The 27,171-nt window shown below is 36.6% G+C and overlaps 1 protein-coding gene, 1 long non-coding RNA gene and 1 pseudogene across 8 annotated transcripts in view; 1 reads left to right on the forward strand and 2 right to left on the reverse strand.

Moving 5' to 3' along the window:
• The window catches only part of COL11A1 (collagen type XI alpha 1 chain), a 195,560-nt gene extending 183,137 nt beyond the window's left edge, over positions 1-12,423 (reverse strand). For 3 of the 7 annotated variants that reach the window (XM_070486936.1, XM_014865260.3, XM_070486937.1), the window contains exon 1: positions 11,994-12,422. In XM_070486936.1, coding sequence (XP_070343037.1) covers positions 11,994-12,099 — 106 coding nt within the window. In that variant the 5' untranslated portion in view covers positions 12,100-12,422. Of the gene's footprint in view, positions 1-11,993 lie in introns of all 7 variants that reach the window. The other 4 variants (XM_070486940.1, XM_070486938.1, XM_070486939.1 and 1 more) reach the window with 2 other exon arrangements.
• LOC106846457 (superoxide dismutase [Mn], mitochondrial-like) lies at positions 4,347-11,395 on the reverse strand (annotated as a pseudogene).
• Positions 12,424-12,584: 161 nt separating the features above from the next.
• LOC106846500 (uncharacterized) lies at positions 12,585-26,516 on the forward strand. Its single transcript, XR_011494873.1, has 5 exons — positions 12,585-13,037; positions 13,147-13,237; positions 14,806-14,970; positions 18,779-18,966; positions 19,179-26,516. It is a non-coding gene; the product is annotated as an uncharacterized lncRNA (long non-coding RNA).
• Positions 26,517-27,171: the final 655 nt, after the last annotated feature.

The raw sequence follows: 27,171 nt of genomic DNA on the forward strand, positions 1-27,171 counted from the left end.
CTGAAAGCTATGTCACCAGTATTCCAATACCAGCAGGGTCACCCATGGTGGACAGGTTTCACTGGAGCTTCCAGACTAAGGCAGACCAGGAAGAAGGACCTGGCCACTCAATTCTAAAAAAATTGGTCATGAAAACCCTGTGAATAGCAGCAGACCATTGTCTGCTATAGTGCCGGAATGAGAGAGGATGGTGCAAAAAGACCAGGCAGAGTTCTGCTCTTCTGTACACAAGGTCACTAGGAGTCGGAATTGACTCAATGGTACTAACAACAACAAGTATGTAAGATTATAGTTGTACAGTTTACATTAAATACTCCTGGACATGGGAAGTGTTCCATAATGCTACTTAGAGTTTACTTCCCCCCAAGGGGTTGTATAATAAACCTTAAATGTTTTGCCATTTTAAGCCTATGTTTAGAGAATATATTTCCTTCCAGAAAAAAATATGAATAAACTAAATATAAGTATCTCAAGTCTCAAATTTTTGATGGGCATCTTGGAAAAAAATGGGTACTTGATATTCAAAGAATAGCATCAAATTGAAAATGACATGAACAAAGACAATATAAAACAGTAGCCTGGAATTTTAAGAATTTTATAGTTAATTTCATCAAGCCAAGAACCTCACAAGCCTATTGGTACTACCATTATAGAAAATAGCAACCCAGTGATCAAATATAAACGTACTTCCTTACCACTTCATGAGAATGCAAATTTTAGGAAAATTAGTTACTCAATGAAATTCAAAATTGGAAAGGTCAGGGAAAAAAAATATAACATGAAGTACTCTGAAATGGAACTAATGGAAAAAGCATGACTCCCATCAAAATCAACTGTATTCACATCCTGTCGTTGACTGTTTCTTCTAATTTTGACTGTCCAGTGGTTGAGAGAAATCCATAAAACACAAGATCCTAGATTTAGCATTGGTTAAGAACAACAAATAAATTTTCTTTGAATATCAGTACATGTGTACATTTCCTTGACAATATTTAATCTATATTTGCTTTCTAGGTCTTCAGCTGGGAATATTTTCCATCTACTTTCTAAGTAACCACAAGTCCTACTTCATTGCTTTCTTAAACCAGGGAAACAAAGTACAAACTTCCATTACCATTTCTACACAACTACAACCTGTTAAAACAACTGGATCAATGTGCATGATGTCCATCAAATAAGTAAAAATCTTTATTATGTGGACTTAGGCTGCCATACTGACTATGATTGTACATGTAAAAAGAAATGAAAAACTATGAGAATTATTTGGATAAACATGGCCTAGAAGCTGCCCAAATAACTTAAGGCAACATTTGTAGTCCAAAATTATCTAATTCTACATTTTATATAAAGCCTTAAAATAAAATCTTGTTCTTTATTTAAATAGGCCATTATTTTTTATACATGACAAATATTTGACTAGTACTAAGGAGAAAAATAAATCAGTAAATGAGTACAGGGAGGGTTGAGGAAGAACAGATTTTAATATCAAAAAAGGAAGACAGGAAAGTCCTCAATAAGGAGATGATGTCTGAGCAAAGTCTGGAAAGGCATAGAGGCTCCTTCAATCCTGATATTTTTACAGAACTGCAGTCTAAGCAAAAGGAAAAGCAAGAGAAAAAACCTGAGATAAGAGTTGGACCAAGATGTTGGAGGAAATGCAAGGAGACAAATACATCTCCAGAAAAGGAAATAAAAGGGGTATAAAAGATGAGGTCAGAGAAGTAAGGGCGAGGGCACGTTGAAGGCAGATTGTACAGGTCTTGTGGGATCTTCAAGAGTTTGGATTTTATTCTGATGAGATGGAAAGCCACTGGAAGTTAACGGGAGATGAGTAACATGACCCAACTAATTTTTCAGACCACTGTGGCTGCTGTGTTGAGAACAAACTACAGGGCACTGGAATGGAATCAGAGAGCAGAGGGGGAACAATTGCAATCCTTTAGGTGTAAAATTTTACTGATTTTGTTATTTTGGACTGAGAAATGAAGTATTGGGTCAGATTCTGGATATATTCTGAAGACAGAGCAGAGAGGGGTTGCTGATAGGTTGGATGTGGGGTATAAGAGCAAAGGAGACAAAGCTGACTTCAAGTTTTTTGGCTCAAACACCGTGACTGATTATGTTGCCATTATGTGAGATGGGGAAGACTGCGGGAGGAACAGGTTTCAGGAAGGCAATATTCCAATTCACTTTGGGGCAGGCTAATTTTGAGATGACATCATACATAAACGCCATGGGAAATGGCTGAACAGGTAGTTGAGTGTGAGTCTGGAGTTCAGGGGAAAGATCTGGGATAGAAAAAAAAACTTTGGGAGTTGACAGCCTATAAATGTTATTTAAAGCTATAATTAATTAATGACATAGTTGTTTTAAAACTCTATCTGCTATAACTTGCCCTGAGAGAAATCTTTATGACTTAAAAATGCTTCTAATAAATATTTTTTTCTCTCAAATAATCAAAATAGAGATCTTGGTCCAATATATTAATCCTCAGAAACAAAAATCACTGTTTACAATTTATGTTCTGAAACATGCTATAATTTGGGTAATAAGAACAATCACATAAGGTTTAGAGATGTTAGGCTACTTCGTCTCATAACAGATTTTATAAATGTGTACACACACTTGCTTAACACACTCCCTTATAAAATTGGAAGATTCTTCCTTCATATATTTCTTAAGTCTACGATGGCCATAACTCTATATCGTTTGATTTAAATGTACTAATTATTATCGAGAAGTCCAGGTGACTTTACAGGAGGTTGGCTATTCAAGAAAAAGCAACATGGCCCCAGTGACTGGTTATTTGTCAGAGGATCCAATGGTTGCAGTCAGTAGGGACCACCTGGTATGGATGGATATATGCACTGACCTGCCAACTTAGCAGCGTTCCTGTACTTTTTAATTGGTCAAATGATTCCAGGCTATACAGAAAGTATATCCATATGGTCTTGTGTTCTGTGGCCTCTACCCACTCCCCTAACCCCAGCACTCTCCTAGTAACACACATACTCCATGAGAATAAAGACTGGCTTACTGTCTTTGCAGTCACAGCACCTAACACAGTGATTGCACATAGGAGATAGTCATTTAATTTTCACAGTTATTGAACAGCCTCAATTCTGAACTTTCTCATTTCATAAAGGCTTATATGAACTGAAAGTTGAAAGCAGAAATGACATCACAACTCTGAGGATGGTGAAGGAAAGAACAAACACCGGTTGAGAGTGTGATACTTGAAAAGTATGGCATTTCTGACTCAGGTCATTGAAGAGTAATTCATTAGAGCTACAACCAACACCTTCACTTTATTCAACAACGATTTATCAATTGCCTGCTATGTGACAGGCTCTGTTCTATGTGCTTGGGACACACTAAATAAAACAGATAAAGATAGGTATATCCTAAAGATTTTAGTGTAACTAAAATATACAATGGATAGGAATAGAATATAAAAAATAGAGCTTCCTTCCAAAACAATTCTACAACTACTGTCTATTAATATTATTAAGCACTTGAAACTTTATATACTCCTTGCTTAAAGATGGTACTTCATAATATGATAACTGCATATATAATATATAAACTACTTTCTAACCTGAAGAACGAGTTTATTAAAATAATCACAGAACAATAAATATAGATAGGCTACTCCTTCTAATAGTAATTAAGCAAAATCGGATGATCCATAATAGTCTACCAAACTGAGATAAAAGGTTCAAAAGTGAATATATGACTGGGATATTCCCAATTATTACTTTTACAGATTGACATCATTCTTGGATTAATTTCTTGTTCACCAGGAGGCAACTGAAATCATGATTTATATTGCTGTTAAAGGAAAAATACCACTTAGTACGATGTTTTCCTCTATCAGATTTCTGTTTTAATGCAAATCACAGTTTTGTAGGTAATATAGTAAATCAGTAGCTTCAAATATTTAGAGGCATCTTTAGAGAGAATGTGCAAAACTGTCTTCCAGATGAAGAAAACTAGAGAGAAACCCCATTCACTTTCAGAGAATGAGTAAAAAAAAAAAAAGGGAGAGGGGATCTAATTACTGCTAACAATATGACATGAGGAGGTCATTTCACACTGCTCCAAGTTAACAAGATTTTAACCTTGTCCTAGTCTGCTGGGCAAAGTAAGAAGATAATAATCTAAATAGGCTATATCATATGTGTGTTCTAGCATCTTGGTAGACACTGTGGACAGAAATAAAAACTAAAGCACAGTTATTACCCTCCAGCAACTCCTAGAGAAAGATTAACATACATAATGAGTAATTTTTAAAATAATGAAATATATATATATTTTTCAAACCATGGACCTTTCAGTTACATTTCCTAGTTGATTACATTCCAAACAGCTTTTAGCTAATCAAGTCTGACACTCTTATGCTGAAGGTAATAAGCCTACTCCCATACATCAGTCCCCCAAAGCTGAATAAGACCTGTTGTTCCTTGCAATGGATCTTGATTAGAACAAGCTGCAATCTGTGTTACTTAATGAAAGCAAGCCAATCCCAGTCTGAACCTTGAATGCCAACAGATACAGCTGTCAACTTCTCCTTAAGTTAACCAAAGGAAACAAAGTAACATTCGCTGGCTTCCAGCAACTCCAGTTTGGGCTCTCCACCATCAACAGGGCTTAGGTCTGTCCATAAAATGGTAAGAGTGCTACGGCCTCCACCACTGAATTTAAGTGCAGGCTGAAGAGCTACCTGAATTATAACATCATATTTTGCCAGGGGCCCTTTATATTTCTCCTTGGCAGGAGTCAAGTTATTCACACAATTGACATGATGTTGATGGTGGTACAGCTGCCTGCTTTGTGCATTAATGTTAGGCCCCAGAGCACCATAATCATAAGATAAGACAGGGAGGCTGTATAGAAGCCTCAGAACACACAACAAAGTAAACATGGACAAGTGATCAAAAGCAAGGACTCTGGAGCAAGATTGTGTGACTTCAACTCCTAGGCTATCACTTACTAACTGCGCGATCTTAGGCAAGATAATTAACGTCTCTGTTTTTCAATTTCCTTATGAGTAAAATGGAGATGTTATTATTAGCTTACTTTCAGGGCAACTGTCAGAATGAAATGAGATTCTATATGAAGAGCGCTTACAACAGAACCTGGCACATAATGACCATACATTCAGTGGTACTTCTTCTTATATCTGATTGGAGATATGAAGGAAAACTAGAGATATGAGCTAAATCCTGAAGTATGAGAAGGCGTTTGCATGAGAAGGGAAGAGATACTCCAGGGAAAGAGAATAATGTGTTCAAAGATCGGTGAAAATATTGACAAAAAGTTTAACACGGCTGAAACACAGGGTGAATGGGAGCAGGGTTGCAGCAGGTGGTAAATGGCCGGTCAGAAGCTGAGATGTACAGAGAGGCCACATCCTGAAGGGCACTCTACATCAGGCTAAGCCATTCCGACATTTATCTCCAAAAGCAGTGAAGTATTTCAAAGACTCATCAGTCTTCAAAAATAAGAGTGACAGCGAGTAGTAAGCAACGCTCCACCGTTAGATTCTAGTCAGAAGACAGAAGTCAAGGAAAACACCACTCTGAGCACCAAGTCCAACAGGGCGCAAGAGTTTCTTCTTACTTTGTCGGTAAGGGCAACGGCTGCTCTTTCCAGCAGTCATCCTTTCGGGAAGTTGCATGTGAAAATCTGAGCGAGGCAGGAAAGCCAACTACCTCACACAGTCTAAGGTTCACTCCTTTAAGCCCGGATGTCAGTTTACCAGTCAGACAGAGGAAGGAAGCTTCTACTGACACTCTATGCGCTCAAGTTCTATGAATAGGGACCTTCATTTGCCTGTACAGTACAAGGCCATTCAAGAGCAATTAAATTTGGTTAAAATAAGAAAGAAATGCTTTTTAAGAAAAAAAAAAGAAGGTTTGAGGGGATTGCAAAAGCGGATTGTGCTAAAGCACTTTTATACAGGTTTGTTTTAGTTCTCAATTGTCCAGTCGTATTTAAGCTGGTCTCTCACTCTGAAATATGATAACCTTTCTTTTCTCTGAGTTCTTTCTCCTAAATTAATAGCACTGTCTCTAATTCCATGCGCAGCAAGCAAAGAGTTTATTTTACCAGATAACAGTAGGTCTGGTAATCAGCCAATGTCTAAAGAACCACTAGCCAAGTCAGTAGTAGGCCAGAAACTGCAACTGATAAATAGATATTACTCAGTAAATCACTTTAAAATTGACTTTCACCTTCTCTACCAGCTAGTATTAGTCACGTTGAGTTCTGACACAACAGAAAGTAGAAAAACAATGCTTACCTATAAAAATAAAATCCTATTAGGGTTTTGAAGAAAGGAGAAAGAAATAGAGTGGACACATTGTGATACAGAAGGCAGTTTAAAACCTTTTAGGTTTTAAATTAAATTACAAGAGATATTAGAAGAAAAAAGTCCAAATGTAGGGAAGTCATTAGGATACTGAAAGCTACACCGAAAACTGCATTTAAAGTCGACTCTTCAGTGAAAGGATTTAGGGAACACTGCAACTTTTTATAGCCCCTGTGTACACCTCTCTTTCTTCTTTGCTACGGAACAAAACTTCAATGGTCAAAAAAAAAGTCTGGTTTCCTCTCACCACTCCCAGCTCAGGTCACATTTCCCCAGGATTAAATGAGGGAAGTGGAGGAGTAAAAGCAGAAAGGCAGATCAGCTCTCAGCCCCCACTCTACAGTTGCCTTGAATTCCTAATGATTATGCCAACTGCCCTTCATTATTTCTCCAAAGGAAGGAAGGAAGGAAAAGTGTATTTGGGATACAATAGAAAGCTGGTTTTCAAATACCAACAAATAATCATTAAAAATTATATAAAATTTTGGGGATGGCTCAGCATTTATAAAACCACATGTTTATATAAATTGTTACTCATGAGTGTACATAACTAGCTTCCACAGTACCTTCTTCAGGACTCTATGGACACGTACTGCTTTTCCCTAAAGACAGGAAAATTCTTCATTTGGTAGAAATACTAGCTCTTGACGATTGATCTTTGAGAAATAAATGTAGAGAAATAAAATTGAATTCTTCCTTTCTTCCCCCAAATTCCACAGGTGGTAGTAAAATTTGTCATAGTTATTGACAGCACAATGAATATCACGGTAATCCATTAAGAGTGAGCACTTCCCTTTAGATGAACTGTCCATTTATTCCTGAGGTAAAAAGTGTTTATGTAGTTTCAGACGCTTCAACAATCCAAAAAAAAAATTTTAATTACAATTTGCACTACAAAGTGCTCTCCTATTTTTTTCCGAAGTTGACCACTTGTTTGGAAAAAGATTATGCCTTAAACAAACAACATATATTAAGTAATAATCAACTCATTATGACATTAATAAAAGCCATATAATTATATATGTGATACATACATCCAATCAATCTAAAATCAACACGAAAGCATAGAAATTTGACATTACTTGCCATATTTAAAATTAATATACAATTTTCTTGGCTTCTTGAAAATTCACAGTTGTGCCTGGTCCTCCATTAATTACTTTGGAAGGTAGAAGGCTGTGATCTTAATCCAGCAACAAATGTATTAAAAAAATATTTTACAAACTCTTATGCTTTCTACTCTGACAAAGATAGTCTTAGAGAATCATGTATTTAGGTATGTTAACAATACAAATGACCAAAAGTTAATTTCTCAAAACTCAGGAAATCGAGGAATTTTTCAATGCATTCTATAACTTGATTTCCTATCTGATTTTCTTTAAATTTGCCATTTTCACTTAAGCCATCCCCTCCCTAGTCTACACTCCAGCATATATACATTTAAGTAATAGTTGGTCATTCCATAAAGTCTCACATTACTATTATTTAAAGATATTTTTATCACTATTACAGATCTTCACTCTATTCATTCCGAAAAACCTTGATTATTATAAGGGTATGTTTTGTTTGCATGAGAAAGAGCATTCAGCTAACAACTTCTCTGTGCCTTAGTTTCCTCATTAGTAAAGTGAAAAGGTAGGATATAGAAAGAATTTTAGTTATTTCCATATCTAGCATTCTTTTAAAAAAAATCTCCTCTAAACATCTTTACTTCCTTTGAAAAATTCAGCTTTTTATTACACATTCTCAACCAAGTTTGAGTCCATTTGTTATCATTAAATAAGCAGCGCTTCAATAAATTAACCAGAATGAAGGGAATTTGTCTCAGAAAAGAAGCAAAATTTTAGAAAAGAAAGGTGGCTACTTAGATCTTTCACTGATAGAAATCCTCCACACAAATCCGAAATGAGGTTCACGTTTGCCTTGCTGTATTTTAGGGGTAATCAACTTGAGTAATGTGTTCCTTCTATTTTAGTCACAAATTGAGGCAAACACACAACCTCAAAAATTAATAAATATATTATAAGCAATCTTGCTATCTAGGTATATATATTTCTCATTTTACAACTTCATGATTTTGTTTCAAACTATGAAAATACCTCTTAGTATAAAGTAGACTCTCAGTTAAGTGTTAGTCGTGAAGGAAATTTTCACTTTAATATGTTAATAAACTTAATTTCAAAACTAATAAACAATTACGTGAAAACATTTATAATTAACTGAATATATATGTGCCACCTAAACTGAGGCTATCTGTATAATACACGCGGGAAGATGCTTCTCACTAGATACCTATTGTTCTTTATTGTTTCTCTATTACAGACTTTGCTAATTCTGATTTGAAAAAACAAATGGAAAGATACAATATTAATCATCTTATCTAGCATTTGTTATCAGAAGCATATCTAATTAAGTAATTACAGTGACAAACTTGGTCTCCTTGCAAAGTTGGATTAGCACATACTCTGGAAGTCAGCACCATTTCACCTGCTGATCCCGGGCACTCAAAACAACACCCTAGCAGGGTTCACTCCAATTGCTGACAAGCTTTGAAAGTTTTCCAGAAAATTAATCAAATTTTTGCAATACACCACTATCAAAGGCTGAATATCATCTTAATCAGTAAAAAATGATCAATTAGATACTATTTTTCTTCCTACTCAATTATAGCTTAACTCTTACCTAAAAGTAAAACTCTTCAAACCATCTATCTCAACACAATCACAATGTAGTTACTATAAATTCCAGGTAAATCTCAGGTCCTCTCTACAATAAGTAATGGACTAAATTGACAAGGAAATCCATAAATTCCTGAGATAAAACATTTGTTAATGATAGGCAAGTATAGGAAACATGAAATTGAAGTGAATATACTATAAAAATAACACTTTTTTAGGGTAAATCATAATAAATGCTAAAAATTTTGAATAAGTATGTTAAAGATCACCAAGTTATAGGGTTTGGATTTGCAAAGTAAATATGACTCTATGTGAGATCATAAATTTTCTTTCAACGCATTCACTCCAAGAACTTTTCTCTATAAGGTTAGATGGTTCAGAATCCTACATACAGTTTCACTAGAGTCTAACTTACTATGAACCAAAACTTTTCAAGGCTTTAATGTTTTTAATCCAAGAAATACAAATTTTAGATGAAAATAGGCTGTTTTAAATTATCTTTCAGTTTAGTAACCAAATCACACCACTGCATCTCAGTGAAATCAATAAATTATAGAATAATGCTAGTGTATAATATCTTTATCTAGAAACTTGAATAAAATCCTACCGTGTTACTTCCATTGCAAATCTAAAGGCTAGTATGAGAACTGGGTACTGGGTTTATTTTTCCCTTGGATGATTTAGGCCAATGTATCCTTTTTAAGCAAATATACTATTATTTCCTTTGGGAATTTTATTAAGCGGCAAGAATGTCTACAAGAACAGGTTTAAGTAAATATGTAGCTTCCCACTAAGAAATAAGCACCCAGCAACATGGTGAATGAAACAAGTACCAAACCTTACAACATGAACACCCAACAATCATTTAACTTTCAAGACATTTCATCAGAAACGACAATCAGATAGACCATATGGTCCTTAAACTTTACTGTTTCCCACATTACTTGGCTTCATGATAATAGGGAAGATTCTTTTTCCCCCTTTTATCTGGTGTAGTACAGAGATGTTTATTTAAAAGTGTTTCAGGTACGTAGCTAGATTGAAAAGAGAAAACCATACATTACAAGTGTAAAAATATGATCTGCGTGATATCCTTAGAGGTTTAAGGCAGGCTCAATGTGGAAAAGAAACAAATATCTTCAGCAAAACAATCCCTGACTGCCTATAAGGGTGTCTCTTGAGCTTATATTTCATCTGTCTTCACTGAAGAAAGTCTTACTTTCTATACTTTTAAATAAAGAGCTGCCATTATGATACTTTTGTCCACGTGTGTGTGTGACAAACTGAAGAAGAAATGGTATATCTGTCCTTCCTAAGTCGAGTGTCCTTTTCCAGCATCACTGTAGTTACAAGAATTTTTAGAGGCCTCATTTACTAAGGATGATGCTTGAATTCCAAATAATAAATAAAACCAGCAGAGGGCAGAACTGCTGACAGAAACGACCAATCCAGCTGGGGACCAGGTATCAAAGGTAAAATGCAAACTTTTGATGGATTCCACTTTCAAAGAATAAAAATGTAGAGACGAATGAATCAACATAATTAGCATAACTTATTTCAAAATTCAAATATAGTCTTAATGAGGCTCTGCCTCTTCACCAGGAAAATCACACAGAGGAAAGATCCAGCACTGCCTGCTACTCAGGAAGGTGAGCACCACTAAGATTGGGGAAGGAATACAGACCTGGTTTCGCAGAGTTCGGCCTCCGGGAGGGCTAACCCCCATCAGGGAGAACTCACATGTTGGCATCTAGCAGGGCCAGACTCAGGTTTCTGCTAAAGCCTGCGCATTTGGGGTTGACAATTTCTTTCTCCCTCAGCCAATCCTCGCCACCCTCTTTGCTACCCCCTGCTTCTCTCTGCACTCCTGACAAAGCTTGCTTTTCTTCGCTAAGCTGTTGGGGCTCCCTGAACTCCAAAGGCGTTCTCCCGCCAGCCGTGTCTACAGCACCTAACGGACCGCTCCAGCCAGATGCCTTTGCGGGAAAGGGCGGGGGGAAAGGGAGGGAGGAGGAGGAGGGGAGGAGTGAAGTCGCTCTCCCTCCTTGGGTACTGACAGGGCTGCAGTATTCCGAGCAGGTCTGGTCATTGAATATTTGGTGGTGCCACGTAGGAACTTTTCCTTACCTCTCTCCTCCCACCCCACCCCACGCCCCCTCCCCTTCCCTCCCAATCCCTATTCCTCCGCCCCCACCCCATTTGCTTGGCAAGTTTCATCATTCTTCTAGAGAACTGCACGTCCAACCTGCAAGATGGGCGGGGTGGGGATTGGGGGGTCACACTGAGGAGGAGGGGACTGAAATTCAGGGAAAAGTGTTCTGTCTATCTTGAACCCTTTCCTCATAATCTGCCAAGTTTTTTCCACTTAAAATCTCTTCAAAATGCCACACGCACACACAAAGTCTTCTCAGTCTTCTAGATTCATCCCCCTCGCTTTCTCTTATATTCTTAGGAGTAAAACAGCCTGTTTCTCACTTTGTTCCAGACAAAGAACTTTATCAAGGTTCATTTTATACCCTGTCTCTATATTTTCTCCTCAGCTCACCCTTAAAAAGATATTTCCATTAGTTAGAATCTGAAGAAACCAGAAGATGTGTTCAAAGGGCAGTCTAAGGACTGTTCTTCAAACAAAAGCTTTGTACAACTGCCCTTGTGTTCAAGGTAATATTTTTCCTCTTTTCAAAGACGCCGGAAAGTGGTGAAGGGCATTTCAGCAGGCTGTGTGCCTGACAGATCTTTTTTCCTGCTACCTCTTCTCCCATTACTGTCCCACCTACATCCATCTCTCTCTCCAGCGTTCACTCTCAACCTAGTGGCAGCTACAATCTGGATTTTATTTAAGAGAAATGGGGGGGGAGGGGGAGGACAAAGAGGGGGAGGGGTACAGAATGAGAAAGACCGACGGCAATCTCCCACCTCTCCCCCAAACCATTTTTTCTTACCTCCTCTGACCTCTCTAGCCTGGAAGAGGAAAGTCAGTGCGAGGGTTGTTATGGTGAAATCCCAGAGCCACCGTTTCGTTTTCCACCTAGAGGACCACCGCTCCATCTCCGAGCCCCGCACTCACAACTGTGAAATCAACCCACGAAATTGCGATTGCAGACCAACTTCTTCCCTTCCAAGGTATCGTCGGGGGTGTTTGCTACACAGCCATTGGAGAGGGACAGGGGGAAAAAGTCAAAGGGCTTTTTCTTTTAAATTTGATGGTTTGCTTCCTTCCTGTCTCTCGCCCCCTCCTCTCCCTCTCGGTTGGCCCCGCCAGCCGGGACCCTCCGATCCGTCCTCTCCGGGGCCCTGCCTTCAGACTGAAGGCAGATGAGGGGCTTCAACCAAAAATCTGAGAGGACTGCGTCCCCCTAAAGGCTTCATGCCGTCAGTGGGCCGGACGAGAGGCTCTGGGCAGCCCCCTCCTCCGCCCACTCGGCTCCCGCGCCCCCCTTACCCCCGGCGAAACTGACAAGCCGGCCGAGGGTCAGACCCAATCACGCGCCTCGCCGGCAGCCCCGAGCCCGCCCCCCTCTCCCTCTGCCCAAGAATCAGGACTCCGGGCAAGCCCAGCCCACCACCCACCCCCAGTCTCCCCACTCCTCTCCTCCCGCCTCTCCTCCCCAAATCCCCGAGAAAAAATAGGAGGGAGGTACGGGGGACGCGTGCTTGGCTCCAGCACTTTGGGAATGAAAGGAATTGCAGGAGAGCCCCGGAGCCCACAGAGTTTTCAAGGAGCTTCTGTATTCAATAAAAACAGCTACTTGTCTACTTGCACCCGTCTGTTAGCCTCTCGTTCGTCGGCGGGGGAGGGGAGGAGCCCAGCGTCTGATCTGCCACACTGCTGGAGTTCTGGGCTGGCAGCCGTAACCTTATCCTCCTGCAAAAATCTGCTTCTTATAGCAGACGTGGAACCAGCGGACTTAGTGCTTTGCTTGCTCCGAAAAGTTTGTTTTGTTTTGTTTTGTTTTTTAGCTGAGACTTACAAGAAAGAGATGAAGGTGAGATGAAAGGACCCAAGAGGTCAAAACTCCTGATCTTATAGGGAAGCTCTCCTTCCAGATCTGAAACTGACAGGTTTCTCTCTTAAATGTTTAAATTCTGCACTAGCTTGATTGCGAGGCTCGTCTCTTAAAGAGCTGAACTGTACTCAGAGGCAGGAGGACAAAGAAATGTATGGGAGCTGACAGACATTAAGGGGGTGAGTAATTTAATTTTCCAGCTGATTCTGTCCTGATCCCGGTTTTGGGGGCACAGGGGGAGGAGAAAAGACAAGGAAAGCAACTAGCAGAGATCCCCAAGCGTCTCTAGGCCCACAGCTCCTCGTCAAGGGCCTCTGGAGCTGAAAACATGGTCACTCCTCAGTGAAAATAATGAAAAGGGCCAGGTTTCTAAAGTCCTTCGACTTACCTCTCCTCAAAGTAATCCATTTAAACCTGGAATATAGATTCCCCGGTCGTTTTTTCCACATTTAAATTATTCCCTCCTATTGGCTCTTTTTTGTTCCCTAATATTTCCTAAGATGTCTCTCAAAAATTTTCTGCAACAGAGCCCAAAAAGGTGCCAGTGTACACTAGGCGCTCAACGGAGATGTGCAGAGTGAATGAATACGTGTTTCTGTTGACAAAGACTGGAAGCTTTGGCCAGGACCTGTGCTGAGTATTTAAGATATTTCAAAGCTTAAGGGTTCTCAACTAAGTTTATGAGGCATACATGTCCTTTAATCTTTAGGAATCCAATTTTCTATTAGTTATCAAAATATACCTTATGACCCATCAGATTAATCAGATATTCTGTTTATGTGATTTAAGAGTTGGAAGGAAGGTGTTCAGAGACTAGCTTGAGGCCCAAGATAGAATCATTTAACAACTATACAAGAGGCATAGAAAATGAAGAGAGCAACAACAAAAATGCCTTCAACATGACTGTCACTCTCTGTGACAAAGAACCATTCCCATGTCAAGAAGTTTACTTCTTAGACAAGAGGTAAAAAAATATATATATTAGTAACGCTGTTGGCAGAATGTTTGGGATTTCTTGTATCAGCTGCACAGAAATATCGCCAACTAGCTTTTCAAATTACAAGCTTAAGTTGTTAATATAATTTAATAAGATAATTAAATATTATATTGTACTTGAATGTGGAATGTACAATTACAAATTAAGAACCTTACAGGGTGAATATAGGTCAATTTACCATCTTTGTTATCCTTCACCTTCTCGAAATGAAAAATTTGTGTGTATTTTCAGTTTCCAAACTATTTTGAAACTTTATTTTCTGTCCAATTCTTTGTAGATTTTTAAACTTATTTTATAGGGCTTCTCTGAAATGTAAAATAGTGAAATTAATGCAAAGTTTAGAAATATTTGCAAGGCTGCCAGAATCCTAAATCAACTCAATAGCTAGAGAGTTATAGGGCTTCCAGCAACATGTAGAACTGGTGTTCCAAACTGTTTCTCAGTAGCACTCCTGATATATTGAGAATTCCATGGCCTTATACCATTCTAGAAGGTGAGAAACAATGCAGTCAGTCTAGCAAGCCCCACCTTCTGGTCACATCTCAGGCCCTCTCACTGTGGTGAAAGGGTCCGTTCAGGCAAAGTGGCAGGTGAATAGAGTTATTACTACCTTATGCTCTCTGTACTCTGTGGTCTGAATTTCTCCGGCCACTGCCCAGCTAAGCATAACCTGGGTCTGAATTAATGCCTCTGGAAGGAAATGTAGTAGAGTCATAGTAAAGAATAATAAATTATGCCTAACCCCTCTAGTCTGTAGCTAGCTGCCTGATCTAGAGCCTTCTGAGGACCTGCCCTGGATTTACAGGAGATGAAGTCGGCAAAAGGAAGGATAATACTGAACAACAAAGGAAGCAGAGGGAAACTGGAAGAGATCCACCTCACTAGCTTCAACTTCACACTGGATAACTCCAGGAGGTATTGTTTCCTAGGCTGCCTTTCAGCCAGTCCTTGCTAACTATGTATATATAGATCCAAAATGTAATAGAATATCATGGTTTTCCTGAGATAAGTCTTTAATTTGAAGGACAATTGCTATATGACATTTGCTATTTTGTCACATTAAAAAACAATGTTTAAAGGGGTCTACCCGGTGGCATAGTGGTTGAATTTGTGTGCTCCATTTCAGTGGCCCAGGGTTTGCAGGTTCAGATCCCTGGCATGGACCTACCCACCACTTATCAAGCCATGCTGTGGTGGCATCCCACATACAAAGTACAGGAAGACTGGCACAGATGTTAGCTCAGGGACAATCTTCCTCAAGCGGAAAGAGGATGATTAGCAACAGATGTTAGTTCAGGGCCAGTCTTCCTCACCAAAAAAAAAAAAACCCAAAAAAAGATGTTTAAAAATATTTCTTCAACTTTGTAGAATTTGTTCTGGTTACAAGCCTTTCTTAAACAAGATGGAAAGAGTTTAGAGTAAAAATAGTCATTTCCTTTGTAGCAGTGTTTTAAATAGACCATTTGGACATATTGCCTTGTCAGAGAATAATAATTTGAAAATTTGATTGGGAGGTCAGATTAGGGGAACCTAAATGTTCTAGACAATCATCAGAGTTCATGAAGCTTTGTTAAACATTGTGAAGAGCTCACAGCTCCCCCTTAAGATCTTCCCAAATCTCTAGGAATCAGGGGATCCAGATTCAGAACCAATGTTTTAAGTATTGAGACCTCGATAACCAAACTGGGGCTGAAGAAACCGTCTCCATAGCTGGGTGCCCCTAATACAAACAGTAATAGATATTGGAGGTCGAGAGAACTCTATAATGAGATGTTAATTACTACAGGTAGAATTAAAGGAAAGAAGAAATAGATCAAATAGCAATACTTTAGAAAAGATACATCATCTTTTAAATCATTTGATATTCATTCCTCTTTTCTCACACTGATGTTTTATCCTCCCCATTGTTGTTATATATATATATATATATATATATATATGCATTGTTATCTATATATACTTGTTATGTTATATTTATCTATCTATCTATAGATAGATATATAGACACTTTTTACAAACACTTTGCTATAACTAAAACCATTGCATCAAATTTGACTTATTGAATGAGAAATTATTATGGGGGCGGGAAACTGTTGCACACATCAGAAATACTTAAAATGTTTAAAAGAAAATTGCTGTTGAATGTAATCCCTCTCTTACTGTGCCTAATGCTTTGTCTTTCTTGCCCTTTTCTGAACTTAGGTCAATTATTTTAAGAAAGAAATGACTAAGCAGTTTGACATTTGTTTTACAGTTTTTCTAATACATGAGTGGCTAGAAATTAGTCTCTGTTTAAAAGTGCAGTTAGTTCCTCTTCCCTCACAGACGGACCATTGTGTTGTGGAAAGTGGGGGCAGGGAAGGGACAGAGAAGTTTATTGCCATAGTCTAACCTAGCTCACAAGTACCCCTCAGTGATGACTGGGTATTTTTTGGCAGCTTTACGGTGAAATAACTTACAGAACTTCAGAGGAATCCAAATTTAGCCCAATTTCCATGATACAACAGAATCTTCAGATGAAAAGTTTGGTCTGTTAGCGTATTGAAGAAGCCAATCAGAAATGATAGACCTCTCATGTTTAGAAGAACCTAAAGTAAATTCAAATCTAAATGAACCCGAACGGAGCAATGACTATGGCCTTGTACATTCACGCACATCTCTCTTAAAAATAGTCTTTGGTTAGCTACACTCACAGGAAGCTATCATAGTTCTTTTTCATAAGTGTCCAAAGATAGAGGGGAGGAACAGAGTACAGAATGATTCAGGGCAAAATCTTAGATAATTTTGGACCTTTGTCAAGATATTTTTACTTTCTATATCTTTTTTCTTCTTAATTGAGTGGATTTGGCATTTACTAAACTCCGGTGTGTCAGCAAAAGTATAACAAGACATTTTACAAAGTGGTATAGGACAGCATCAACATTCTATCCATAGAAATAGAAATAGAAATAGAAATGAGATTTTAAACATTTTAGTGAACCACGTGCCACAGCCAAAGGAAGTACCACACCAATAATATATCCCATGGATGTTTCATCGTCTACAGCGTCCCAACTATCTTTTCGGGTAGTAATTGTCTTGATTCACACTGGTTGTTCCTTATAAAATAAGATTGCTGAAGGTAAAGATTTAAGCTTCTTTAAAGGGATTACTAATTCTTAAGGATTTACTCGTAACAATTTCACAATTACTGTTTTTAAATTTAATTTTGGTAGTAAAATGAGAATATACAAATAATTTTTCTTTGACACTTATTATTTCATAATATAAATAACAAAGGGCAACAAGATGACCAAATATATCATTGTACTTTCTAAAATAAGTGGAATGCTCTTTTCCACCTCCATCATGTCTTTGCAGATTGATCTACCCCAATGGCATTTGTCACTATTCTTGACTTAAAATGAATATTATTTCCAGGCAACCATATGTAATCTGTTTTGTGCCTCCACCATTCCTACCAGTTCATTTAATTCTGAAACCAAATGCATGTGCTTCAAAAATCCAAAGACTCACACAAAACAGATTTCTGAATTATGTGCAATATTTGTTATTTCTGTATGACAGTCTTATACATTCTCTTGATGCCACAACAGATGCCAGATATAAGATTTAAGGCTAGTGAATGTGGCTAAATGTTCAAATGGATCTGATTTTTAAAACATCTGTGATGAATAACTCCAACTTAATTTGTTTTGCAGATTCTCAGTATTTAATAATATTTTCTGCCAGTACTAGTATGGTCAAATTATTGCACATTCAAATGCTGGACAAACAATAGATCCTATTTCAAAAGTTTTTACAATCTAATCTGTAAGACTGGAAAGTCATGTATGGATTTAAATGGTTGCAAAACAAGCACTGCTTAATATGAAAGTATACTTTTGAAAGTAAAATATCTTTGTCGCTATAATAAGAGTTTTTTTATTTAAGATACTTAATGGGTTTTTTTGTTAGTCTTCACAACATCTTCATGAGGTAGCAGTGTGGCCGTTTTAATAGTTTCATTTTAAGGAAGAGGTTCGGGACATGCAAAGTTCAGACTAGGAATACAGGAACAGAATGTGTGAAAACATCTAATTTTCACACTTCTGCTCTCGTTATTCTCTCCTTGTAAGTAATGCATTTTTAGAATAGATTTTTTGTATTTTATAGCAAAAAATATAGTAACACATTTTTCCCTCATAGGTCAACTATTAAAACGAATGAGATTTCGAGGACTACAAGACTTTTTTTTTTTTAAAAGATTGGTACCTGAGCTAATATCTGTTGTTAATCTTCTTTTTTTTCCTCCTTTTTCTTCTCCCCATATGCCCCCAGTACATAGTTGTATATTCCAGTTGTGAGTACCTCTGGTTGTGCTATGTGGGTTCCACCTCAGCATGGCCTGATGAACGCTGCCATGTCCATGCCCAGGATCTGAACCAGCAAAACCCTGGGCCGCCAAAGCAGAGCATGCCGAACTTAACCACTCGGCCACCGGGCCAGCCCCCTACAAATATTAAAATAGGAAAGGTAATGTCAGTGACAACATTTGGACCCTTAAAAAAATCTATAAATTTAATTAAAGCGTTACATCTTTGACTATATTTCCAAGAAATAAAAAAATCTATTTTTAGAGATAAATGAAGATGAGTTCTTTTTATTCCAATGCCAACCCTCAGATTTCACTCTCTTCAGGGATTTTAAATCATTTTATAATTTTATATGTTTCTGCAAACAGAACAAACTACTGAAGTTAACTTCAAATTGTTTTATACTTTCCAAGAAGAAAAAGAAAAAACGGCATTCAGTATGTTAAAGAGAAGATGTGTGATTATAATTGCATCAATATTTTGTAAATGAATGGAACATCTTGAAAGTTATAAGTACTATACGAGAATTTCTAATTCAAAACTTAAAAACTTTGAGGTAAGAGATATATCAAGCCTTAGATAAATATTTCCTTCTAGACTATAAATTCCTTAAGGGTAGAAACCCTCATTCTATACTGTGTCTTTAGTGTCTTGATTTCTGCTTCTTGATGAGCTTTGCGTGACTTTGTTGACACTGGCTTAATTGTGCACTTTAATTCTGCTTTAAGACACAAAAAAGCCTAAGTGATTTTGTTCATTATCTTAAAGCATTGGAACTTTAGATGTGAGTCACTATATTCCTGAGACCCAAGCTGGGAATGGACCTCTGGGATGCTACTGGCAATACCATGGGGAAGGAAGGAAAGAATCTGGAAGGAAGATTAAACATTGGCACCACTTGTGAAACTAGACTTTTGTGGTGCGGACAATGATGACAAAGTTTGACATATTCCACGAAGCACAGTTTGTTGGAATATTTGACTAAATCGGGTTCAAAACTTCAGAAGGATCAGTTCTGCTGATATAGATCCCATCAAGTTCAGATCTTCTCCTCATCTCCACCATCTCATGAGAATAAGGATCCTGCATGGTTTGTGTCTAAGCTCCCATGAACTTTGATATTGACAACCAACCAGCCCTGCTTTCTGTAGTCTCCACTCCACCCTAGTCTCTAGCAAGATCCTTGGGGAATATTCATGAGGAATGCCTATGGAGCCTTATATTCTCGTAGCATGTGAACATCTTTGAGTCAATTTGCATTCCAAATCTATTACTAAGACATTTTCCTCAATCCTGTATTGCTAGAGAATTTTATTCCTCAAAATCTCAGAGGCGAGGACAGGGATAAAAGGATGAGTGGTTTCGCAAGAAAAGCAATCAGCATGGGAGAAAATTACATATTTTAAGGGAGAATGCCAGGGCACTGGGAGAAGAAAGAGATGAGGAGAGAAGACATGAAAACAAGAAAAACAGAGACTATTAGCAATCTTTATAAATGAGAAGTGGCGAAGAAAGGGAGAGCCCTCTACGAAAATGTTTTAAGAAGTGCTGCTCTATGATGCAGTTTCTTACACATCCTGTTCTGCTGCTTCATGGAGAAACATTTTGTTGGGACATCTCATCTCATCTCATCGCATCGCATCTTCTCTTGCCCTTAGACTGGATTTACATTGTTGGCTCCAGTCCAAATAATGACCTTTAGCCTCCAACTGATTTATACCACTTGGGTCTCCAACTTGCAGAAAGCATATCATGGGACTTCTCAGCCTCTATAACCATGTGAGCCAACTCCTCATAATAAATCTTCTTTTATATATATGGAAGATATATTTTATATGTATATTTGTTCTATTTCTCTGGAGAAACCTAATATGGCAATTTTTTAGTACTTTTGATTTCAATTTAAAATTTTGGCCTGCTCAACTGCTCTGGAAGCCGTTTCAGAGGTATTTAATAGTATTCTCTTTCTCTATACTATCTAAAATATTTGTTTTTAAAAATACTGTGAAATATAAAAATATTTGCTAAGTGACATGAAAAATGAATTAAAGGACACGTGTAGAGAAATCAATATTTGTATTCAAAATATTAGAATCATTAAATTGTTATTCCTCCACATATAATTAAACTATAATGACAATAGAATCCACAGAAAATGGTAATATGTTGGCAAATGTGGTGGAAAGTGATGTCCTACTCTCTGAAGTGGAATTTTAGGAATGATACACAGCTGTACAATATAGATTTACCAATATATGTCTTTTTCTCACTAAGAAAAGAAGGAACAACAAGCCAACCTTAGGGACAAGGATGCTTTTTTTGTTTTTTACAAATACAAGAGGCAGGGATGTGTACATGACTTCAAATAAAGCAGCAATAATCTGCTTTGGTTTTATTAGTAAGGACTTGAGATAATTTTGAACGAAAAATATTGTCTTAGTCTATGTGGGCTGTTATAACAAAAATACCATAGACTGGGTAGCTTATAAACAACACAAATTTATTTCTCACAGTTCTGGAGGCTGGGAAATCTAAGACCAAGGAGCCAGCAGAGTCCATATCTGGTGAGAACCCACTTCCTGGTTCATAGATAGCTGTCCTTTCATTGTAACCTTACATGGCAGAAGGGGCCCCTTTTATCATGGCACTAATCTCATTTGTGAAGGCTTCACTCTCCTGACCTAATCACCTCACAAAGGCTGCACTTCAAAATACTATCACGTTGGGATTTAGGTTTCAAAATATGAGTATGAGTAGGACATAACTTTCCATCTATAGCAAATTTTACTCATTGCACCTATCAGATAGCAAAGTAAACTAGTTATCTCTTGGTTCTTGTGTAGAATATCTTGTAGGATATGTATCAAGCAAATCAATTGAAATCTATATTTACCGCTTTTGAATGGTGATCCTCACTATGACAAGCTTAAGTTATTTCAATTCTCAAAGCATGGTAAATTAACTCCTCTATAATTGGAAGAAAAAATCCTGTTTTATTAGTGATGTTTAACGTTTTATGAATTATGTAATTATTAAAAGTTCAACGAACCTCGTGTTTAGAAACTACTTTTGAGATTTCAAATTTGACAGTTAAAGACAAAAACTCAAACAAGAATCAGAGGATGTCTGCAAAAATGGCAGAGTAGGCAGATCCAAGCGTCTGTCTTTCTACAGAAATACTGAAAAATCAAGCAAAAATGCTCAGAATCAACTTTATTAAAACTCTTAAAAATAAAGGTGTACAGCAAAAAAAGAATACTGAATCAAGAAAAAGACAACATAAAAATGGTAGAAAAGATCTGTGGCATTTTTATTTGCTTTTGCCCCATCCCCCTTGCTGGCTCAGCAGTGATCTCAAGGACCATAACCCACATTCCTGATATGTGAGCCTGGTGCCAGGCAGAAGGAGCAGAGCAGAGCAGACCTTATTCTCAAAGAATTCTTAACTTTCTAGGAACTGACTGAAAGACTGATGCAAGATGTTTGTCTTTATTAGGCCTAACAACGAACTCACACTGGTCAGAAAAGTCGCAAACATTCCTGAACCCTATTGTAAGGCAAAAGAACAACCTATCAGCTGCCTTGGGCAAAAAATTAAGCTTGAGACACACAAAAGAGTGCCCAAAGCCTGAGAGGAAAAGCTGAGGAAAGAGTTTCTTTGGGAAATTAGGGCATTCGAAAGCACCCCTGTATATCGAGGGAAGTAGAAAGCCACAGCACATTCTCAGGGCAACACACATTCTCAGGACAAACCTGAGAAGACCCTTATCTTTTACCTCAGGCTGATCTCTAGGCTCAGTGTAAGCAGGAAGTGAAAGCTAATGCAGAGTTTTAAATGGACTGGCTGAGCACTGGAGGAGGAGTACAGAGCATAAAAGCAATTGGCAAAGACTGGCACAAGTGTATTTTATTATTAATTTTTCCTTCTCTCTCTCTCTTCCTGGTTTTCCATGAGATCTCTGTTAAAACATTAAAACTAGCTGAACATTAGCTAAAGAAACAGAGACTTCAGAGACCACACATGAAAAAATTGCAGACTTTTCAAAATAGGTTGGAAAAGGTACTCAACAAATAGCTAAAGCCTTCAGTAATCAAAACTCTGAGAAGGGTAAAAATCTGATTTATAGAGTTACCACATCACAATATTCAAAATTTCCAGTTCTCAATAAAAATTATAAAGCATGCAAAGAAACAAAAAACATATGTCTCATTCACAGAAGAAATGATTTAGAAACTGTTCCTGAGGAAGCACAGACATTGGATTTATTAAGCAAAGACTTTAAATCAACTGTATTAAATAGGCTTAAAGAACTAAAGAACACCATAGAAAAAGAGTTTTAAAAAATCAAGATAACAATGATGAACAAGTAGAGAATATCAATAAAGAGAAATTTTTAAAAAGAATCAAGTGACATTCTAGATCTGGAAAGTACAATAACTGAAATAAAATCTCACTAGAGGGTTTCATTAGCAGACTTGAGCAGACAGAAAAAAAGAATCAATGAACCTGAAGTTAAGTTAATTGAAATTTTCTAGTCTGAGGTATAGAAAGAAAAAAGAATGATGAGAGATAAAGAGAACATAAGACATCTTAGGGACATCACCATTAAGTATACCAACATTTGCATAAGGAAAGTTTCAGAAGGGGAAGAGAGACAGAGATGAGAAGAATATTTGAAGACATAATGGCTGAAAAATTTCCAAAGTTGATTAAATTTATGAATCAAACATTGAAGAAGTTCAACAAACTCCAAGAGGATACATGAAAATGATTCACACTGAGCCATATAATAAAATTGCTGACAGCCAAGGACAAAGAGAGACACTTAAAAGCAGCAAGAGGCAGTGGCTCATTATGCACAAGTGATCCTTAATAAGATTAATACACATTTCTCATATGAAACCATGGAGGCCAGATGGGGATTACATTTTTTAAAGTGCTGAAAGAAAAAACTGTCAACCAAGAATTCTATACCCAGCAAAATTATTCTTCAAAGATGAAAGAGAAATTAAGATATTCTCAAGTAAATAAAAGTTGAGGGAATCTGTTGCTAGTATCCTGGTTTTTATGCAATATTAAAGAGAATCCTTCAAATTGAAATAAGAAGACACTAGACAGTAATATGAAGAAATAAAGAACTCTGATAATGGTAATTATATAGATAAATATAAAATCCAGTATTACTATATTTTTGGTTTGCGACTACACTTTTTATTTCCTCCATCATTTAAAATAAAAATGCATAAAACAATATTGGTAAATCTGTTTGTTATGGACTGAATTGTGTTCCTCCAAAATTTGTCTGTTGAAAATTTAACCCCCCAATGTGACTATATTTGGAGATGGAATCTTTAAAGAGGTAATTAAGGTAAATTGAAGTCTGTGTCTTAATTGACACAGAAAAAGCATTTAACAAAACCCATAATTTTATTATAAAAAGACTCATAAAACTTGGAATGGAAGGGAACTTCTTTGACATGAATAAGGGCTATTTTGAAAAACACAGAGCAAATATCATACTCAATGACAAAAAGCTGAAATCTTTTTCTCCAACATCGGGAACAAGACAAGAATACCTGCTTTCACTGCTGCAATACAACATTTACTGGAAGTTCTAGCCAGGGCAAGTAGGCAATAAAAAATAAAACAAAGTGAAATAAAAAACATACAAATTGGAAAGAAAGAAGTAAAACTATCTCTATTCTCAGACATGATTCTATATATAGAAAATCCTAAAGAATCTACAAAAAACTCCTAGAACTAATAAACGAGTTGAGTAAGTTTGCAGGGTCCAAGATCAACTCACAAAAATCAGTTGTGATTCTCTACACCAGCTCTGAACTACACAAAAAAAGAAATAAAGAAAACAATTCCATTTATGGTGAGATCCAACAAAATAAAATACCTGGGAATAATTTTAGCCAAGGAGGTGATAAAGTTGAATATTGAAATATTATAGTTTTTAATATTGTACTTTTCTGAAATAAAGGAAGAACTAAAAAAATAGAAATAAATACCAAGTCCGTGGACTGGAAGATGATATTTTATAAATGGGAATGTTACCCAAAGTGATCTACAGATTCAGTGCAATCCTTATCAAAATTCCAATGGCCTCTTTTTCAGAACTGGAAAAGTTAGTCCTCAAATTCGTATAGAATTTTAAGGGGTCCTATATAGCCAAAACAATATTGAAAAAGCAAAGTTGGAGGACTCATTCTTCTCAATTGCAATACTTACTACAAAGTACAGTAATCAAAATAGTGTGGTACTGGCAAAAGCATAGACATGTTGACTAATGGAATAAAATTGAGAGTCAAGAAATAAACTCATTCAACTATGGCAAATTGATTTTGACAAAGTCATCAAGACCCTTCAATGGAGAAAGCATAGTCTCTTCAACAAATGGTGCTAGAACAAGTGGATATCCACCTAAAAATAAAATAAAGTTAACCCCTATTTCATATTATATACAAACATTGACTCAAAATAACAGCAACTAAATATGAAAGCTAAAATCATAAAGCTCTTTGACAAAAACTTAAGGTTATGTCCTCATGACTTTGCCAATGGATTCTTAGATATGACACCAAAAGCATAAGCAATGAAAAAAAAGATAAAGCAGGCTTCATCAAAACAAAAACTTTTGTGCATCAAAAGACACATTTTAAAGAAAATGTAAAGCCAGCTGACAGAATGAAAGAAAATGTCTGGAAGTCATGTATCTGATAATGGTCTGGTATAGAATATATGAAGAACTCTTACACCTTAACAACAAAGACAGACAACCCAATTTAAAAGTGGGCAAGTGAATTGAGTAAATATTTCTTCCAAGAATGTATACAAATAGCCAAGAAGATATACCTAACATCATCAGTCATTAGGCAAATGCAAATCAACACTACAATGAGATATCACTTCACACCCACTAGAATGGATATGATTTAAAAAAATGAAAATAAGTGTTGGTGATGAGGTGGAGAACTTGGAACCAACCCTCATACTTTGCTCATGGGAATGCTAACTTTTTTAACTACTGTGGAAAATAGTTTGGTAGTTCTGCAAAAAGTTGAATAAAGAATTCCCATATGACTCAGCAATTTCACTCCTAAGTATATACCCAAAAGAACTGAAACAGATACTAAAATAAATACATGTACCCACATGTTCATAGCAACACTATTCACAATAGCCAAAAGGTGGAAATAAAGGAAATGTCTACCCACAGATGACTCAGTAAACAAATTGTGATATATACATAAAATGGAATTTTATTCAGCCACAAAAAGAATGAAGCACTGGCATATATTACAATGTAGATGAATCTTAAAAACATGCTAAGTGCAAGTAACTTAGTAACATACAAAGTAATGTAAAAGTAACATAAACGTTCTCATTGTATGATTCATTGATAGGAAATATCTAGAATAGTTAAATCCATAGAAACAGCATATTTGTGGTTGCCAGGGCTTGGGGAGAGATGGAAATGAAGAGTAATTGCTTAATGAGTACAGGATGTCCTTTTGGGGTGAAGAAAATATTTTGGCACTATATAGAAGTGGTGGTTGGATGACATTGTGATTGTACTAAATGCCACCGAATTGTTCACTTTAAAATGGTTAATTTTATGTTGTATGAATTGCACCTTAATTTAAAAAAAAAAAAACTGCTTCATACCGTTTGATAAACTTTTTTTCTTCTTTTTGCTGTAGTAAAAATGGCTCAAATTATACTAGCAAAAGAGTCTGGCACAAAAAGTTGAAGGTATTTATCTAACTGTAAGAACTTTAGAAGAAAGAGAAAATATTGCCAAAGATGAGGGGAAAAAAATTCAAACAAATTACATAGCACCAGAAGTTTTCTGTTGAAGAAAAATACAGATGTTTCTAACGTTTCTCAGGTTATGATTCTGGTAGAATCTGCCTCAATAATAAAAGGGAAAAGTCTATTTTTTTGTGTGTGCGGTCAGTAAAAGAAAGATGTATTGGAGATGATTGAAAAGAAATCTATAATAAAAATATTGCTTATTGGAAAAACAGTGTAAGTGTAATCATTTTTGTGTGCCCTTTTTGAAAGCAGCAAAGAAAAAAATGATTCTGAAGTTATGTTCAGTGATATTACCACATGAAATATTCATTTCCAAAATTATTCATAGACAAACTGCTCCAGTAAAGCAGTTGTAGCTAAAAAAGCTCAAAGATGGCACCAATGCAGATAGTTTCACAAAAACAAGACTTTTAAAATGCAGTGGACTGTAGAATATGCCTTCTCTTCCTCTCTTTTGCATGCAGTGTATGCAAAGCAGATGTTTTGATTCATCTAAACATAGAGGAGTAAGAAAACAATAGCTCCCTGTTTTTATAACTAAAGTCTTATTGGAATATACACAAAAATATAGTTGATTTATTATAATACTTCATAATGTGATGAGAAATGACTACAAAAATATCTTATGGCAAAATTTTTAAGACAGTAATGAATGCAATCAAAATTACACATTTTTCTATTATCAATTCCCCCCCAAATCTTCTAAATTTATTAATCTTTATTGACAATAAGTCTCGGTATTGTTCAACACAGTAAATAATTTAATCAGTTTTTACACACTGAAATATCACCTGCAAAGTAAAGACGACATTTTAACAATGACTAAGAAAGCGATGTCTTTTCAATAGAAAATTATACTATGGAGAGGGTGTTTTGAAAACATACATATGGAAATGTTTCTGTCATTATGTAATCAATGCCAAAAACCAGCTGTGT

Source organism: Equus asinus, chromosome 16 (assembly GCF_041296235.1).
Source record: "Equus asinus isolate D_3611 breed Donkey chromosome 16, EquAss-T2T_v2, whole genome shotgun sequence".
NCBI lineage: Eukaryota > Metazoa > Chordata > Mammalia > Perissodactyla > Equidae > Equus > Equus asinus.